This window comes from Sciurus vulgaris (genome assembly GCF_902686455.1).
Source record: "Sciurus vulgaris genome assembly, chromosome: 1".
NCBI classification, from domain to species: domain Eukaryota; kingdom Metazoa; phylum Chordata; class Mammalia; order Rodentia; family Sciuridae; genus Sciurus; species Sciurus vulgaris.
Window position 1 is genome coordinate 106,078,565 of NC_136461.1, and position 19,363 is coordinate 106,097,927.

A 19,363-nucleotide genomic window follows, 5' to 3' on the forward strand; every position below is an offset into this window, starting at 1 on the left:
GTGTGTTTTTCTTTGTGTGAGTTTTGGCAGATTGTGTCTTTTAAGGAATCAGTCCATTTCATTTAGATTATCAAATTTGTGTGCACACGGTTGAATATAAAATTCTTTACTTATCCTCTTAATGGCTTTGGGATTTAGAGTGATATCTCCTCCTTGTGGTATTGATAATAGTGTGCTCTTTTTTTTTCATTAGCCTACCTAAAGACCTAAATTTAATGGATCTTTTCAAAGAATCAGTTTGTGAGTTCACTGATTTCTTCTTTTTAATTTCTTTGATTTCTGCTCCAAGCTTTATTATTTCTTTTCTTCTTCTTAGTTTCAGTTTTAATTTGCTCTTTTCTGTTTTCTTAAGGTTGACACTTAGATGCTTGATTTTCAGTTCTTTCTTTCAACATGTTTCTATTTAGGCCTTGCTTTTGCTGACTTCCTCTAAATTTTTATTTGTTTTCATTTTCATTATTTGAAGTATTTTTAAATTTCTCCAGACATTTCTTCTTTGACTTTTGTGTCATTTAGAAGTATGTTGTTTAATCTCTTAAGTATTTCGTGAGTTTCCAGCTATTTTTCTTTTATTCATTTCTGGTTTAATTCATTTATGGTCTGAGAGCAGAAATTGTAATGATTTCTGTTCTTTTAAATTTGTTGCGATATGTCTAGTAGATTGGTGGCCCTGTTGAGTTTAGCTGTGCCCTTATTGTAATAATTTCTGCCTGCCAGATGCCTATTTCTGATAGAGGTGTATCAAAGTCTCTGAGTGTAGACGAGGATCTTGTGTTTCTTTGGAGTTCATCAGTTTTTGCCTCATTTATTTTGACAGGTGTATGTTTGTTGAGGATTGTTATACCTTGTTGGAGGATTGACTTCTTTGTAATTAGGTAATACCCCCTTTATCCTTGATATTTTTTCTTGTTCTAAAGCCTGTTCTGTCCAAAATTAATGTTGATACTCATGTTTTCATTTGATAGTGTTGACCTTTCTCCATCAATTGACTTTTAATCTGTATGTGTCTTTATATTTAAAGTGAATTTCTTACAAACAACATATAGTTGGGTTTTGTTTTTAAATCTGTTCTGGTCATCTTTGTCTTTTTGTTGGAGTATTTAGACCATTTTCATGTATTCCAGGTGATCATTGATGATTCTGGATTAATGTCTGCCATATTTGTTATTTCTATCTGGTGCCATTGTTGTTTGTTTGTATTTTGTCCCCCCCCCTTTTTTTTTTGATCTTTTGTGCTTTCTAATTGAGCATCTTGTGTGATTTCATTTTCTTGCTTCCATTAGCAAGATGAGTTATTTATCTCTTTTTTTTTTTAAGTGGTTGCCCCAGAATTTTTGTATACATTTATAACTCATTCCAATGTACTTTGAAATAACATACCACTTCACACATGGTCCAAGTTTCAAATAACTGATTGCTCCAGTCTTCTTCTTTGTCCCTTTTTATTATTGTTGTCATTCATTTTGCTTATATATAGGTATACATCATTGGGTATGTGTACATAGATATATGTGTACATACATAATTGAGTACATTGTTACTATTATTTTAAACTGTTATCTGTAGAATAACAAGATAAAGTTTTTAATTTTACTTTCACTGATTTATTCTTGGATGCTTTCCTTCTCTTTATGCAGATCCAAATTTCTGACCTATATAATTTTCCTTTCTGAATAACTTATTTTAACATTTATACCAGGGCAGGCTTTCCAGCAACATATTCTGTCTCTTCTTCTTTACCAGAAAAAGTGATTTTTTTCATTTTTCAAGGACATTTTCAAGGACAGTTTCACAAAGGTTGATGACATTATACAGAAACAAATAATCAATATAGGCAAAGAGATGAAAATTCTAAAACTGAAGGAAAAAAAAAACGCTAACCAAACTTAAATTTTCTTTAATCTATGAAAATGTGAGAAAACTCCCTTCAGAGTTTTGTGAGGATTAAATTATGAGAACATGCCAAACATCATGCTTGATGCCAAACATCATGCTTGACTGAGTAGATCTTAACTTTTCTTCCTGTCTGGTCTTTTTATGGGTGGTAAATATTCTGCATTTATAAAGATAGAAAATTATTTTTGTTTATTAAAAAATAGGTAACAGATTAATTTCTTAAGATGCATAAAAATTAAGATAATATATTTTTCCTTTCCTTTTTCATAAAATAGAACTTTACTGACCAACTTGCTTTTCTACATGATTATTTTACATTGAAAACTCTGATCCTAGCTGGCAGGAGGACCATGAGTTCCAAACCTGCCTCAGCAACTTAGCAAGGCCCTAAGCAGCTTAGCAAGATCTTGTTTCTGATCCATACCTTTTTGTGAGAATCCAACAATGAATTCCCAAGATGTGCTGAAAATAAAATAGAAAAATAATTTGAATATGACATAATTCTGATCTTAAATGGACAACATATTCCTTTATTTTAGCGTGAGCCAGAAGATTACCTGTAATTTATAACCTAATGAAGTGCCTTACTGTAATAAGGAAATATGTAACTATGATAAAGAACATGTTACATGTACTCTGTTCTCTGGTATGGGGAACCAAATGAGAGTTATATGCCATTTTAACAAAGTGTTCCTCTCTCGTTGATTTATTAATATCATAAATGTGAAGTTTTATCATTTTATTTTCTCAAAAAAGGCTATTCATATTAAATATTCACAAGTTAAAAACATCTTGGTGATTTACTGTATTTACTTGATGCCAGCTTCAAATATATGACATTTCTCTAACAGGATTTTCTCTTTTCATTTTCTTAATAGTTATCAAAATGGCATTCCTTCCTAAGATAACAATTTATGTGGATAATGGCACCTGAAATCTGTCAGATAAAATACAGAAATTGTTTGTGGAGTTTAATATATAATCACAGATAATAAAAACAAAATAAAAGAACAGCAGTAAAATCTTTCTTTACCAAAATGCAAATATACTCTGTTGCCTGTAGATAGGATCATCCAGGGATATTATCCCTGAACTATCTTAAGTTTTTAACCTAAAGTCCTCTAAGTAAAGTTATGAATAAAGAAAGAGAAATTTTAGACTGCTAATTTTTCAAGTTTTAATACCAGAAATTATTGCTCTTTTTGCATTAATTCTCAGTTTAATTTTGGAAAGCCTGATTTTACTCCAGAAATTGCTATTTTCATGGAAAATTTCACCTCTTGAGTTTTTTGTAGATGTGCTGGTAATTTGGGCAAAACATTGCACTAAGTGTTGCTGACATTCAAATATTTTAAAATTTATTCTCTGACATTTTTCTTAAATGTGTGAGATCCTATTACATTTGTACATATTCATGTTTAAAAAGTAACAATGCCTTCATAGTTGGTGGTTATGGTTATTATTACTGATGTGATGAATTTAAAGACAGAGTTTATAGCTACCATTGTAAGTAGAAATTTGGGGGTAAAATCTAGGACAGAAGGATACCACAGAAGAGAAGCCCCAAATGCTGCATGTAAGTGCCCATTTCTTTGGCTAACCCTGAACTATGTGAAAGTGGGAGAAATACCAAGCATCCTAGCCTCACTAAAGGAACTGAATATCTGTTGCAACTTCTTCCTTCTGTAGGGAGAGATAGTTAGATTTTGAGTTTGTCCAAGGGCCTCATAAAACAAAAAAATGGCATAATAGAGGATGTAACAGAATCAATAGTCTCTAAAGAATATCAATCACAGTGACTAATACCATTTGAAATTACTCATTGTATGAAAAAAACAAGGGTCAATGTGGCCCATACATTTTTAAAAAGTCAATGGTGATCTATCTTGAAGTAACCATATTTTAAATTGGCTGAAAAGGATTTTATAGCAGCTTCTACAACAATGCCCAATGACATAAAGTATTCTTGAAATGATTGTATAGATGAAAATCTTAACAGAAATGAAGTCTCTGACAAAGAGTAATATTGGAAATTTTAAAAATGAAAATTCAGTATCTGAAATAAAAGATTTATTGTGTTTAATATTATTGGAAATGGCGGTAGTAAACTTGAAGATAGATTAAATTATTTAGTATGAAGAGAAAATCTTTAAAAAACTGAGCATAGCTTTAGAAACTTGAGACAATATTTAAATAGTCTAGTGTAAATATAATTTAGAGTCCTAGATGGAAAGAGAAAATAACCTGGAACATATTTTGAAGAAACAGTGGCCATACTGTTTCTTACAGTGGTATGCCCCTGTAATCCTAGCAACTCAGGAGGCTCAGGCAGGACTGCAAGTTGAAGGCCAACCTCAGTCCCTATGCCAAATAATAAATAAGAAGGAAAGGACTGGGGATGTAGCTCAGTGATAAATCACACCTTTGTTCAGTCTCAGTACCTAGAAAAAAATGAACATGGTTTTCCTATGTTTGGTGACAAACTTGAATTTCAAGAGAATTCTTAACATGATTTATACCAACCATACATAGGCATATTGGTCAAACAGCTGAAAACTAAACAAGTTAAGTTTGAAAAGCATACAGGGAAAAATAGTACTTATTGTACTGTAATTTGATTGCTTGCTGTGTACTCATCAGAAACCACAGAGATTCTTTCGAATTTATTTAGAATTACATATTTTTTAAAGCAAAAAATAATACTTTATTTTGGGGTTCTATAAATACAGTACATTACAGGTGTGGAATAAAAGAGGGAGGGAGGACATGAACCTATATAGTTGTAAGGTTTTACAGTTTACAGGAAGTCTTATAGTATTACTCTAAGTAGATTCAAATTAAAGGATTTGTTTTAATCCTAGAGCAAACACTAAACAACAGTAATACAAACATGTATAACTCAATCAGCAATAAATAAATTGGAATTATAGAAAATACTCATTTAAATAAACAAAAAGGAAGGAAGGAATAGAGGGACAAAACAACAAAACAAAACAAAAACAAAACAGAGATGACAGAAAACAAAGTAGGACTGGGAGTTTTTCATTCACTGTAGAGTATGTGACTAGCATGTGCAGGGGACTGGGTTGGATCTTCAGCACAACAAAGAGTTAAAAAAAAAAAGTAATATATACATCTATACCCAATAATATCAACAGTACCTTTACATTTTAATCAAAGGTGAAAGTAGTCAAGATGGGCATAATAAAAACAAGATCTAACTATGCGCTATCTGTAAGAGATCTACTTTATACAGAGAGTTTGAAAGTAAATGGATGAAAAAAATGATTCAAAATACATAAACAGTAAGCACACAAAGTCTGGAATGACTGCACTAATATCAGACAAAGTAGATTTCAAGATAGAAGGAAGTATTACTAGATAATGATAAAATTTTTTTAGGAAAACATGTAATATGAATGTGTAGGTATCTACTTAGCTCTGAAGTTCATAAATCAAAAATGGACAAGTTCCATTTAATTGTTACTGCCTTTTAAAAATGCATGATGGTGCACCTCTATAGTCCCAGGACTCAGGAGGTTGAGGCAGGAGATTGCAGTTTGAGGATAACCTTGGCAATTTCGTTAAGACCCTGTCTGAAAATACAAAAAAGTGCTAATACCTAAAAAGGGCTGGGGATGTAGCTCAGTGATAGGCACCCGGGGTTCAACCCTTAGTACCAGAAAGGAAGAAAAGGCAATTATTTTCCTTCTTGTCTAATCGCTACATAGTAGGACACACCATCACATCTTCAATATTTCTTTCTTAGTAAATTTGATAGAAAAAGTAGTCAGCAAATAAGTAATGCTGAGGAAGTCCTGAATGACACTCTCTTAAATGAAATGTCATTATCTTAAATGAATTGATATTTTATAGAGTGCTCTGTTCAAGAACTGCAGAATACACATTCTTTTCAAGTGTACATGATATGTTTATCAACATAAGTCATAGGTTGGACCATAAAACAAGTTTTAACCAATTAAAAATGTTAGAAATAATATCGAGCATATTATTGGACCACAGTGGAACTAAATTAGAAATCAATAATAATCATCAAGAAAAATTTAAAATATTTGAAAACTTAATAACACATTTCTAGGTAATAAATATGTAAGTGATCACAAGGGATATTGAATATATTACAAAGTTGGATCTTGGAAAGTATCTACAAAATTGATAAGCTCTTTTAGTTAAATTGATAAGAAGACAGATCACCAATATCAGGAGCAAATGATATTTCCAGTGTCAAGCTTTAATTGCAAATTCCTTAAACCTTAAAGCATAATAATGGATATTTTTATTAAAAAATTTTAACAAGTGAGATAAATGGACAAATTCTCTTAAAAATGATTTTATCAAAACTGACTCAAAGCAAAAATATGAATAACCTCCGATGTAGTATTATTTGAATTCATAATAAAACAAAATTAATTTCAAGGTAAATAATTTTATTGATTGATTCTGTCAGATAAGGGTAAAAGACCCCATCAATCTTCCACAAATTCTTTAATTAACCAGAGAAATAGAGAACATATCTCAATTCTTCTGAGGCCAGCTTAACACTAATACTATAACATGAAATAACAACCTAGAAAGAGAAAATTGCAGACCGGTATATCTTGTGACCACATTAGCAAAAGTTCTGAGCAAACTATCAGTAAAACATAACCAGTAAGAATATGAATATATATTATATTTATACATATGTATACATATACTCACACCATATATTTATTGTTTATTGAAGACTATCTCCCGCTCCATATATATGTGTATATATATATAAATATATGTGTGTGTGTGTGTGTGTGTGTGTGTGTGTGTGTGTGTGTGTGTGTAGTGCAAGTTGGTTTTATCCCAGTAAAGCAAAGTTGGGTTAATATTTGAAAAAGCAGTGAACATAATTTACCATATTAATTGACAAAATAAAAAAGAAAAATCATATAATCTTTAGTAAATTTACTAAAAACGTTTGATAAATCAACCCATTTGTATTTAAAATCTCCAAGTAAACACTAGCACTAGGAGGGTTTTTTTTTTTTTTTTTTCCATTTTGATAAGAGACACCTGCAGAAATTTTCTGTCCAACCCTATCCTGATTAAAACACTTTTTTACTCAAGGATTAAGAATAAAGAGGTCCATTCTTACTACTTACATTTAACATTATACTGAAGCATTGCAAGAAAGAGACTGTGTGTTAGGTTTTATAGCTTTTTTTGTAGATTCCTTCAGGTTTTCTAGATACACAATTATGTTGTCTGCAAATAAAAACAGTTTCACTTACTTTCCTTCCTGTCTAATCTCTACATAGTAGGAAACATCATCACAGTACTGATTCACTGTAGACGTTGCTGCACTCACATTATGGTTTGGACTGATGGTCCAACTGATACCGAAAACTGTTCTTCAGAGTTTCTAGACATTTGACATCAGGTGCTGAGTGAATTCTCCACCATCTGCAGTCCCTAGCTGCTACTGCCAGCCTAATTTGTATACTATTGAGTTGCAAAACTATGGTCATATTCGCTTGCTACCTTAGCTACAGAGGAGGCTTAGAAAAGTGATTATCTGGCATTTGCACCTTCTTTAAGTTACAAGATAGAATGGGGTTTCTTTTTTGTCAGACAAGTAGAATGACAGTTCCTACAAAAAGTAAAGGAAGTACTTTCTAAATACTTGTTGTTTTTCAGCATCATTTTTTGAAGACTCTCTTTTCTCTAATGTGTGTTCTCCCCTTTGTTGAAAATGACTGTAGACCTGTGGACTTTTACTTTAAGGCTCTCTATTCTGTTTAGTTAGTATATGCATCTGTTTTTCTGGCAGAAAAAGTATGCCACTTTGATTACTATAACTTTGTAGTATATTTTGAAGTAATACAATACGTCCTCCTTTTTTTTTTTCCTCAAGATGATTGGCTAATGAATTTTTTTAAAAAAATAATTCCTTCTATACAAACTTTAGAATTGTTTTTTGTAGTGACATTCATGAAGAATGTCACTGGTATTTTGATAGGGAGTGTATTGAATCTGTAGATCACTTTGGGTAGTATGGACAATTAACAATAGTCATTTGATTTTTCCAACCCATGAACACAAAATGTTCCCCCCCGCCCCCGTTTCGGTTAAATTTATTCCTGGATGGTGGTGGTGGTGGTTAACTTGTAAATATTGACTAGAGACTAGAAATACCAATTTGGGAGTAAGGTGCCTGATGATAATTAAAAACAAAGACCTTAAAGTGCTATCTTTTAACTATGAGATAAAATGGCTGCCAACCCAGAATTTTATAATAGTCAGAGTATCTTTCAAGAGGGAGGAGGTGAGATACAGTAAAAAGAGGTATACACATTAAAACAAAGACATATGAAATTGCCCAGGAAGACAATTTAGGATACAAAGAGGAGGCATAGAATCAAGTTTCAAGAAGCACAACATTGGAGGCCAGATAGGGGAGGAATTTAGTGACTATAAAATCTAATGTAAAGTAATAAAAATTGTAAGCGTGTGTATGTGGTCAAGAACATGGACTCTCAAGTTGGACTGTCTGGGTTTAAATTCATACTAAGTACTTACTAGCTATATGACTTTGGGATGCATGTTATTTATTTTATACGTCAGTTTCTAAGACTGTAAAATTATATGTAGTTTTCCATCCTCTGCAGCACACAAAGTTATGCTTAAAAGGGGTTTTGGATGGATATTGAGTGTTTCCCACATTTATATGCAAAAAAATGGATATAAAAATAACAATAGAGTATTTTTTCAACAGCAGATTGGTAGTAATAGAAAATAAGAAAACTTTTGTGTTATGTGGGAAACAGCCACTCATAAATTCCTGGTAGGAGTATAAATTAGTAAAACATGCATGGAGGACAAATTGGTAGTAACTTATCAAAATTACAAATGCATATCCTGGATTATATATTTCTACTCTGAAGTTTTCCTAGCCACATGGTGACATGTCTTACATAGCTACATAGTATAGAAACAAATTAAACATTCATCAATAGGACACTGATTAAATAAATTGCAGTATATCCATACTGGAGGAAATTCTGCAGCCACTAAAGAGAACAAGGTAGTAACTCCTTGTGGACTGATTTAGAAAGATCTCCAAGGTACAGAAATGAAGGAAAGAAACAAGTTCACAACAGGACATGATATTCTGTGTTAGAGATTCTGTGCATGAAAATGCAACAATTTCTTTTTCAAGGAGGACTCAGATTAAAAGGATTTGATGTGTGTAATGGTTAGGAACCATGCATAACATGGAACTGGTTAAATACAAAATATTTACTGGATGTTTAAGAAGCTGATAGCTGATTGAATTATAGAAGTAACTGTGTGGTTGAGGGGCAGAACTGTATAATTACTTTCTACTTCGAAACTTATTAGGTTTTATGTTACTGGCCTGCATTGCATGTTGAAATCTAATATGTTTTAAATGAGCTGTTCTGTTGTCTTATCAAAATATGTTTGTGAGCCAGGTGCAGTGGTGCAAACCTATAATCCCAGCAGCTCAGGAGGCTGAGACAGAAGGATTGAGAGTTCAAAATCAGTCTCAACAACAGCAAGGCGTCACTCAGTGGGACCCTATCTCTTAGTAAAATACAAAATAGGGCTGGGAGTGTAGCTCAGTGGTTGAGTACCCCTGAATTCAATCCTTGATAGCTGCCCTTCCTCGCAATATTTCTGAAATAGAAAATACAAATTGGTTAAAGGACTGATTTGGTCTGTCGGGAAACAGGCAGCGCAAAGAAACCCCCTTCCTCTTCAAGCCCCAGTTCTTGTGATCAGTTCAGAAAGAGTTCAGACATGTTGCTGAGAGTGACAGGCATGGGTTTATTAGAAAGGATAGGGAAAAAGAGGCGAGAGAGAGAGAGAGAGAGAGAGAGAGAGAGAGAATCCTCTCAGAGAGGAGAGGAATAGCATACCTCTCCTGCCCTCCAGTTTTATTCAGGGTTCTCTGAAAGTTTTCAGACAGTCCCAGCTTTTGCCTTATTGAAGGAACCTTATAGAATGCCTTTAAAATTTTTTATGGATGCATTATAACAATAAAAATTTGTGAGATTCATTGTGATATATTTGTATATTCATATAACATAGTTTGATTGATTTCATTGCTCAGTAACTCCTGTTTTGTTCTCCTCTCTTCCCCTCCCCTCCAATCTGTACTCTGCTGGTCTCTCTTCTATTTTTCATTTAAATGCCCTTTCTCAACTTTTTTTTTCTAGCTTTCACATATAAGAAAACATGACCCTTGGCTTTCTGAGTGTGGCTTATTTCACTGAACATAATGTTCTTCAGTTTCATCCATTTACCTGCTAATGACATGATTTTGTTCTTTAGGGTTTATTAAAACTCCATTGTGCATATATACCATATTTCTTTTATTCATTCATGTCAGTGGGCACCTCGGTTGTTTCTATAACTTGACTGTTGTGAAATAATGCTGTAAAAATGGTTGTCCATGAATTTCTAAAGTATGCTGACTTTTAATTCTTAAAGTTAAATACAGGGGAGTGGTATAACTGGGTCATAATGGTGATTCCATTCCTAATTTTTGAGGGAGGAGTATATTGGTTTCCTTAGTGGTTGTACTAATTTACAGTCTCACTGATAGTGTAAAAGTGTTCTTTACCCCCAAATCCTTGCCAGCCTTCATTATATTTGTATTCTTAATGATTTTGAGAACATCTTAATGTTATATTTCTTTGACACTTGTGTTCAATGTTTCTAATATTTTCTACCCTGAATAATATTGGGATGCTTTGTTTAATATAATCTCAGCTCAAAACTTTGACCTGTTCTAGGCTGTCAACTACTAGTTATTTGAAGATCTAATAGTATTTTATCAAAGTTATCATCAGTGAGAAAGTGGTATCCTAAATAATTCATCAATTTGGAAGCTGTTTGAAAGAGGATAGGTTTAAGGGATATAGGAGGACATGTCACTTTTCCTACTAGAACTTTCTGAAACAGTCTTAGTTTGGAGTGTGTCTAAGTCAGTGGTATTCAGAATAGAGTATACAAATCTATTTATTAAATATAATGAAAATTTTACTCTACACTTCTTTTTGTTCTACATGACAGTAGAATGCATTTTGACACATAATTCATAAATGGAGTATAACTTCTCATTCATCTGGTTGTATATGATGTAGAGTTACACAGATTATACTTCTTAATAATAGTACGTGTTTTTAAAAGTTCAGAAATCACTGATAATAGTTTTTGTTTTTTTTCTTAAACCTTGGGAACCAAAAAAGCAACAGGTGGAACTGAAGATTGAAAATTAAAATGTGAACTCAAATTTTTTTCCCTTTTATAACATGATTAGACCTTAATGGAAAATGTTGAGACATAAATATGTTTATAGTAATTCAAGGGCATTTATCCAAATTGAATTTCATCTTTTTTTTTCTTCAGTTTCAATTTTAATTTATCCTCATAATTAGTTTGAATATCTTGAATGGAAATTTACAGTTTTTTTTTTTTTTTTTTTTCATTTTTCTTTCTCTTGGTACTAGTAGTCAAACCCTATGGCACTTTGCCACTGAACTACATCCTCAGTCCTTTTTGGTTTTTATTTTGAGACAGGGTTTCACTAAGTTATTTAGAGTCTTTCTAAATTGCTGAGGCTGGCCTCAAACTTGGAATTCTCTTGCCTCAGCCTTCCATGTTGCTGGGATTATAGGGTGGAGTACCGTAATACCCGACTATAGCCTAATGTTTTAGATTTTTTTCCAGCTGAAAATAGAGATAATACTAATACCTAATCTGTATTCTTCTTTTCAATAATTGTAGTTTTAGGTTTTTTCCATGTTGGATACCTTTCCACAGTATCCAAATTGCAAACATTTTCTCTGATTATAATATTCTATATGATAACAATAGGCTACCTCCTATCCCATGGACCTAATACATAGTAGTATGCATACTGTGAGAAACAACAATAAGCAGATAATTATTGATGTCTGTAACTTATGATCATTCATGTTTTTATCTTAGATATTCAAGATTAAAGCAGTACAATTGGCTGAGAAACTCCTACCTGCTTTTAACACACCTACTGGGATTCCCTGGGCAATGGTGAATCTGAAAAGGTAATCTATTTTATTGATTATTTCTATTCTGGAAAAATTAAATTAACCAATTCTTTTGACCTTTTTAATCTTAGAAATTTCTTATGTTCTTCTCCCACCATGCTTTTTAAGACACAAATCATTTTTCTTTGCTTTTTAAATATAATGTCCTTTACTTTAAAACAGGTCACCCACTCTAACTTCATTCCACTTTCTACTAGTTGCTCTGAGATTTTTCTTCCTCAGCTATATGGCCACACAATATTTATTATTCATTTCCATTTAGTGCTAGAATAGATTCAAAATACATTCCATCTTTCTTTTTACATAGCACATGCTTATCTTCTGAGTCATAATTGAAAACAATATGCCTAGAAATTGGTTCTTCTATTGTTGAATCATATTAATGGTAAAAATAGACATAATCATGATGTTGACTTTAGGGTCTTTATTATATTATTTATACTTTTTTTGGGGGGGTGGTACTGGGGATTTAACCCAGGGGTGCTTTTACCACTGAGCTACATCCCTAGTCCTTTTCATTTTATAGTTTGAGAAAGGGTCTTGCTAAGTTGCTGAGGATCTAAATTGCTGAGCCTGGTCTTGAACTTGAAATCCTCCTACCTCAGCCTCCTGAATCACTAGGATTACAGACTGTGCCACCATACCTGGCAATAATATCTACACTATTGAAGATCAGAGTGAACTCTTAAAGGATCATTCTTTGCATGTTTCATTTAAAACACTGATTTTTACTTAGAAATGGACAATGTTTTCTTCTTACAACTTTCAAGTGAAGGGACAAAATTAAAATTTGAATGATGTTAACATTTTAACTGGTGTTTAAAACATTCATGCTGACTGAAATTTTTGCTGCTCCTTTTCAAGTAATATTTATCTTAATGTTGAAGTTTATAAGTTGTGTGAAAATTTGACAGTTGATCTCCTTTTATCCAGGCTCCTTAGAATAAAAGTTAGAAACATTTATTTTTCCCAAGGTGTGAATCTGTGACAACTTTATTTGAAAAAGTAACCTGTTTTAGTCATTTCTTTCTAATGAAGAACTTTATGATAGAATTTAGATTTACATTGAGAATCAGGATTTAAATAATGAACTTCACATCTAAATTTACTGTTACTTGATTTTATGTACCATACATAATGTAGATTACTTCCTTTGTGAGGGAAATGCTGGCTAGAGTTCCACAGCAATCTCCCTTGAAAGAATATGGCCAAATGATGTTGAGTACACACTTCTCTCTTCCCTTAGCTTCATCATAGGTTTTCTGATATTTCCTTCAGTTGCTTTACAGAATCATGCAGCCTTCTTTGAAAATAATTCAAACTTAATTCTGAAAGACCAGAGAACTTTTTTGGGGTAATAGAAGAAAAGAACTTAAAAATAAAGCTTAAATCACGAAACTTCAAATATAAGATTGAGAATAAAGGAATAAAGTAGAGAAGTTTTCAGGGACCATGTCATGAGCATTTTATAAGATTAATTTTTATTTAGTTTCTTTGTATGTATTTATGTAAATAAATAATTTACTTAAATTTGTTTCATAAAAATGTTACTTCCCTAATTTTTAAGTATTTTCCCCCCTTTTGGGTGGGGTCTGAAATATTTCTGACATGGCCTTCCCCCATTCTTGTTACTCGAAAACCAGCCCATGTTAATAATCTGGCATTTAATATAATACAGCACACATAAACACAAACATATATACCTGGCAGGGATTTTTTTTTTAATGGCTTTTTGGATGCCTGATTTTTTTGTTCAGTGATACTCTTCTTAATACCCTTCCATGTCATCTAATAAATCTCTAAACCTTTGTGTTGAATAATACATAGCTAGACCTGGATAGTTGCACCGTAATCAGTTCATTCATTTCTATATCAGTGGCATTTGTTTCCGTTATTTGTATTCCATCCTAAACATTGCTTGGATAGCATTCTGTTATAGATCCTTGTGCAGCAGGCATTTTATTTCTCTGGAAATGATTCTCAAGAATATGATGATGGGATCAGAGGGTATATGTCTTTTTAATTTTTTTGTACAGATTCCAAGGTTTGGATTTATGAGATCGAAGGTATACATATGTTTAAATTTAATAAATAGTGCCAAAATATTTTCCAAATAGGCTGTAGTATATCACATTTCTACCATCAATGTGTGGGAGCATCTGTCTGCAGATATAAGCATTTTAGTAAATTTTTATGAACTAGTGACTGTACTATGTTACTCATTTTTATTTTAATTTATATTTTTTGACTAGTGAATTTCATCATCTTTATAAATTTATTGAACATTTAAACTTTTTTGTGATTTGTCTAAGTTCTGAGTTCTTTTTCTAATTAATTTATAAAACTATTTGTAGATTGTAAAATTCCTGTTTCTCTGCTTTACTACTGTTATCTTTATGATATTTTATCATTCATCTATTTAAGATTTTTATACATTCAAATATACTTTCTATAACCTTTATGTTTGTGATCTTGGTTAAAGAGATTTTTTTCTATCTCTATTTTTTATATAATATAAAAGCTTTAGATTTCCATAAAAGCTTTTTAAATATTGCTTTAAATTTTTTTTCAAGTATGATGTTGTATAGTCTTGATGAGTGGCCTTTATCAGATTGAGGTATTTATCTTCTTTTTTCACTGAGAGTTTGTTTGCTTTTTAAATTATGAAAGTGTTCAATGTTGCCAGGATGTTCTCTGGAAAGATAATCATAAGGTTTTTTTTTTGCCTTTATTAATATGGTAAATTACTTGTAAAGTTTTCAGAAGTTAAGTTAATCTTGAATTCCTTGGCCATATAATATATTATCATTTTTATATTTTGCAGTATTTGAGTTTCTAACACTTTTTGAAACTAAGTTTATGATGAATTTTGGTAGGAAATTTACTTTTTGGTGATACTTTTAATAGGTTGTGATATGTTATTTGACTTTATAAAATAAAATGGGAAATATTCTCACCTTCTTCTGAAATATTTATGTAATGCTCTATACATTATGTAATAATATTTATGTAATTCTTTCCTAAATTTTCTTTGTTTTTTTTGTACCAGGGATTGAACCCTAGGGCACTTAACCACTGAACCACATTCCCAGCTCTCCTCTTTTTTTTTTTTTTTTTTTTTAATATTCGTATTTATTTATTTATTTTTTATTGTAAGCAAATGGGATACATGTTGTTTCTCTGTACATGGAATAAAGGTATATCATTTGTGTAATCATAAATTTACATCGGGTAATGTTTGATTCATTCTGTTATTTTTTTCCTTTCCCCCCCACTCCTCCCACCCCTCTTTTCCCTCTGTACAGTCCTTCCTTCCTCCATTCTTGCCCCCTCCCTAACCCTAACCCTAACCCTAACCCTAACCCTAACCCTAACCCCTCCCACCCCCCATTATAATATTCGTATTTAGAGTCAGGGTCTTGCTGAGTTGCTTAGGACCTCTCTAAGTTGCTGAGACTGACTTTGAACTCACAATCTTCTTGCCTTAGCCTCCCAAGCTGCTAGGCTTACAGTCTTACGCCACAATGCCTGGCCTCTTCCCTAAATGTTTGATGAAAATTTCCTTTGTGAGAAGATTTTTAATAATTCATTTAAAAAGTAAATGTGTATATGTATGCATATGACAATTCAGATTTTATTTTCATTTTCTGTCACTTTTAATTATATTTTTAAGAAATATCTCCATTTCATCTAAATTATTTAGTTCCTTTTACTTTATTATGCCTTATGTGTTCATAGGTTCTTTAGTGATAACCCCTTCATTCATTATTGATACAATACTCTTAATTGGTGTTCTTTCTCTTTTGATCGATCTAACTAGGCACTTATCCATTTTATTTTTCTTTCAAAGGAGTACTTTTTGCTAATTTTCACTATTGTCTTTTGTGTTTCATTGATTTCTGCTTTATTTCTCTATTCTCTCCTCTTTTCTTACTTGGAGTTACTTTTTTCTTTTTTAGCTTTTTACATTGGAAACACATAATTAATTTTAGACCTTTTTCTTCCTTATAAGCTACTATTTTCCTATAAAGCTATATGTTTTTCTGTAAGGAAAGGATTTTAATATGTTGTTTTCATTACCATTCAGTTTAAAGTATTTTAAAATTTCTCCTGTGAGTTTTTCTTTGATGAATCAGTAGTTTATAATTGTGTAATTCATTTGCCACATTTTAGGTTTTTTTACAGAGATCTTATTGGTTTTTAATTCAGTTTCGTTGTGATCATATAGAACACTCAAATTTGAACCTCAAATTTTTTGCAGTTTGTTTATGGCCCAACATATGGTCTTTTTTTGGTAAATACTCTTGAAAAGAAGGTTCTAAGTACAGTTGTATATCATGTTCTACATATATCAGTTAGGTTCAGGTGGTTTGATCGTATTGTTCAGGTCTTCAGTGTCTGTCCTGATTTTTTGTTTGTTTGTATAATTGTTCTATGAACTGCTGAGTTGATGTGTTGTTAAAATATTCCAAGTGTGATTGTGGAATTGTCTATTTCTAGCAAGTTTTGTCTTTATGAATTTTGAGTCTTTACTTTTAGATACTTACATATTTATGATATATTTTGTGGTGATTAGATCATTTTATCCTAATGATGTGTTCTTCATTTCTGGTAATATTTTTCTCTTGATACTTATCAAATTTATTGTAGCTGTTCTACCCTTCTTGTACTATCTATTGATTTTCAACCTGTGTTTCAATTTTAGTGCTTCTTTTGGAGATATACGTAATTGAGTTTTGCTTTTTGTTATCCAGTCTGACAATGTTTACCTTTTGGTTGGAATGTTTAGTACATTAATATTAATGTGATTACTGATACAGTTTAAGTCCTCTTTTTTCTTTCTTGTCTTTTCCTGACTTCCTTTGAATTAATGAATGTATTTGAGATTTATATTTTAGTTTATTAGCTTTATCAACGTTTTTAGTGATTACTACTCTAGCAACCATTATATGTATGTATACGTATATATGTGTATATATACTGATTCCTCTAGCAACCATAATATATAAATATATATGTATATACATGTATTTATATATTCATATACATGTACATATACTGTGATTCCTTTAGCAACCACTGAAAAAGTTAATATATCTGTTAACTTAGAGTTAATATTGTAATATTGTGCTATTTAACAGTAGTATAGAAACATTGAAACTATGCCTGTTCATATATAACCTCCTTCCCATTGCTTATATAGTATGGTCAAATGAATTACATCTAATAACTATCAATCTCTAAATGCATTTTTTAAAAATATTAGCTTTGAACAGGTCTGTGTATTTCAATGAAATTAAAAGGGGAAAAATAGTCTAATATCCAGATGTTTAATCCATTTATCCATTGTTTTTTATTCCTTTTTGAGGATCAGGATTTTCATCTGATATTACTTCACTAATCTTGAAGAACTTTTTTTTTTTAGCATTTCTTACAGTGCTAGTCAGTTGGGATGTATTCTTACAATTTTCTTTGTTTGAAAAAGTTATTTTGAATTCATTTTTAAAGTTTATTTTCAATCTATATAAAATTCTGGGTTGATGTTGTCCTTGCACTTTAAAGGTATTTTTTCTATTCCATTGTTTCTGATTAGTAAGAATTTGAATTGTTGTCTTACATGTATAAATTTTTTCCCCTCAGATGCTTTACTTCTTTCTTATTTGATTCTCAGAAGTTTAATTAAGATATCTACTAGCATGGTTCTTTTGTTTTTTCTGCCCCATTCTTTATTTCCTTCTGAAATTTTTATACTATAGAATTTTTATTACTGTTCTGCAGTTCCTCAAAGCTCTTGCTTTTAGCAGTCAATACTGTTTTCTCTGTTCTTCAGATTGAATAATTTCCATTGATTTATCTTCATGTTCGCTATTTCCTGTATTGTTCTAACTTGCTCTTAAGCCCGTCCACTGAATTTTTTAGAAAATTTTTTTGAGTTTTTCTAGTGTAATAATGGTTTCTTTTTTCTTTCATACCTTGATCAGGAATTTATTATGGTATAAAAAGGAAGAGAGAAATTGTACTTTAATTTTCCTAAACATGTTTAGATTACTGCACTGACATTACTTAGGAAGCATTTCTCCCATTGAAATTATAATTATATGATAAAATATAATAAAGTTTAAAAGGTATTTCCATATACATGTAAATCCATTTTCCAGACTATTTTCTATTGCATCAGTGTGTTTAGCTGGGCCTGGTGGCACATATCGGTAATATAGTGACTTGGGAGACTAAGGCAAAAGGATTGCAAGGCTAGGCTCAGAAACTTAGTGAGGCCCTAAGCAACTTAGCAAGACGTTGTCTCAAAGTAAAAAATAAAAAGAACTTGGGGTGTGACTCAGTGGTTAAAAATCCCTGGGTTCCATCCTCAGTACCAATAAACAAATGAAAACCCAAAAAAAAAAGTGTGTTTAACTTAACTTTAGAAATTTAATTATTATAATGTTGTAATTACTTTTCTGTCAGTAGTAGTATATCAGTACCCTATTTTTTTCGGTTTTCTTAGTTCTTCCACATATTTATTCTTTTTAAATGAAGTCTAGAATTATTTGGTCTAGTTTTTTCCTTTACATTTTAGTTGGGTTTGTGTTAAGTTTAGAAATTAATTTAGGAAATGTCTTTACATTAAATCTCTTTCTTTTAATAATTTATGCCTTTGCAAGTATTTAAATTTTATATCAGTACAGATATAGGTTTATTTTATATAGTTTCTGAACATTTCTTAAAATTGTTTAATAGCCTGTGTTATTTTTCTTTCTTTAATTTAATAACAAAGAAAAGATGGAGAATGTTAAAGGCTTCCTAAATGTGATTCACAGTCTTGAAGTTATACAGCATTTGTTAAAAGATTTAATGAAGTATTAGAGATCTCTCACCAAAATCAAGACAATACCTTCTTTTGCAGAGGTAATAAAAGTATAACAATAGGAAAAATGGATAAAGAATGGGTTGGAGGCAAAATTATAATTAAGTACAGATCATATGATTGCTTTCCTGGAAAAATAGTTTAATTTAAAAAATTAACATCGAAACAAGTAGAATAAGATAGCCAAGTAGGAAGTAACAAAAATCTTTCTAAACACCAGCAACATTGAGTGGACATTCCAGAAGGGTCATGACTTAGTGAAGAACTAAATTAGCCACAGAATAAACATAACTGTAGGCCCATGATAGAACATCCCAAAAAACAATCCTTGAAATTACTGAGCATTTCAGAAGTTATATAACTGCCTGTCAAAAGAAATTGGACATAAGATTGAGTAGTCGCTGTTGGGGGAAACCTGGAGGTAAATGCAATGGCAGAAAAACTATTTGAAGAAATAATGTCTACAATTTTTCGGAATTTGAATGAAAAATTA

General features: G+C 31.4%; 1 protein-coding gene across 1 annotated transcript in view; it reads left to right on the forward strand.

Annotated features, from left to right (window-relative positions):
- MAN1A2 (mannosidase alpha class 1A member 2) overlaps positions 1-19,363 on the forward strand; it is a 168,430-nt gene that overhangs the window by 78,038 nt on the left and 71,029 nt on the right. The window contains exon 6 of the mRNA XM_079109401.1: positions 11,908-12,002. Coding sequence (XP_078965527.1) covers positions 11,908-12,002 — 95 coding nt within the window. The remainder of the gene's footprint in view (positions 1-11,907; positions 12,003-19,363) is intronic.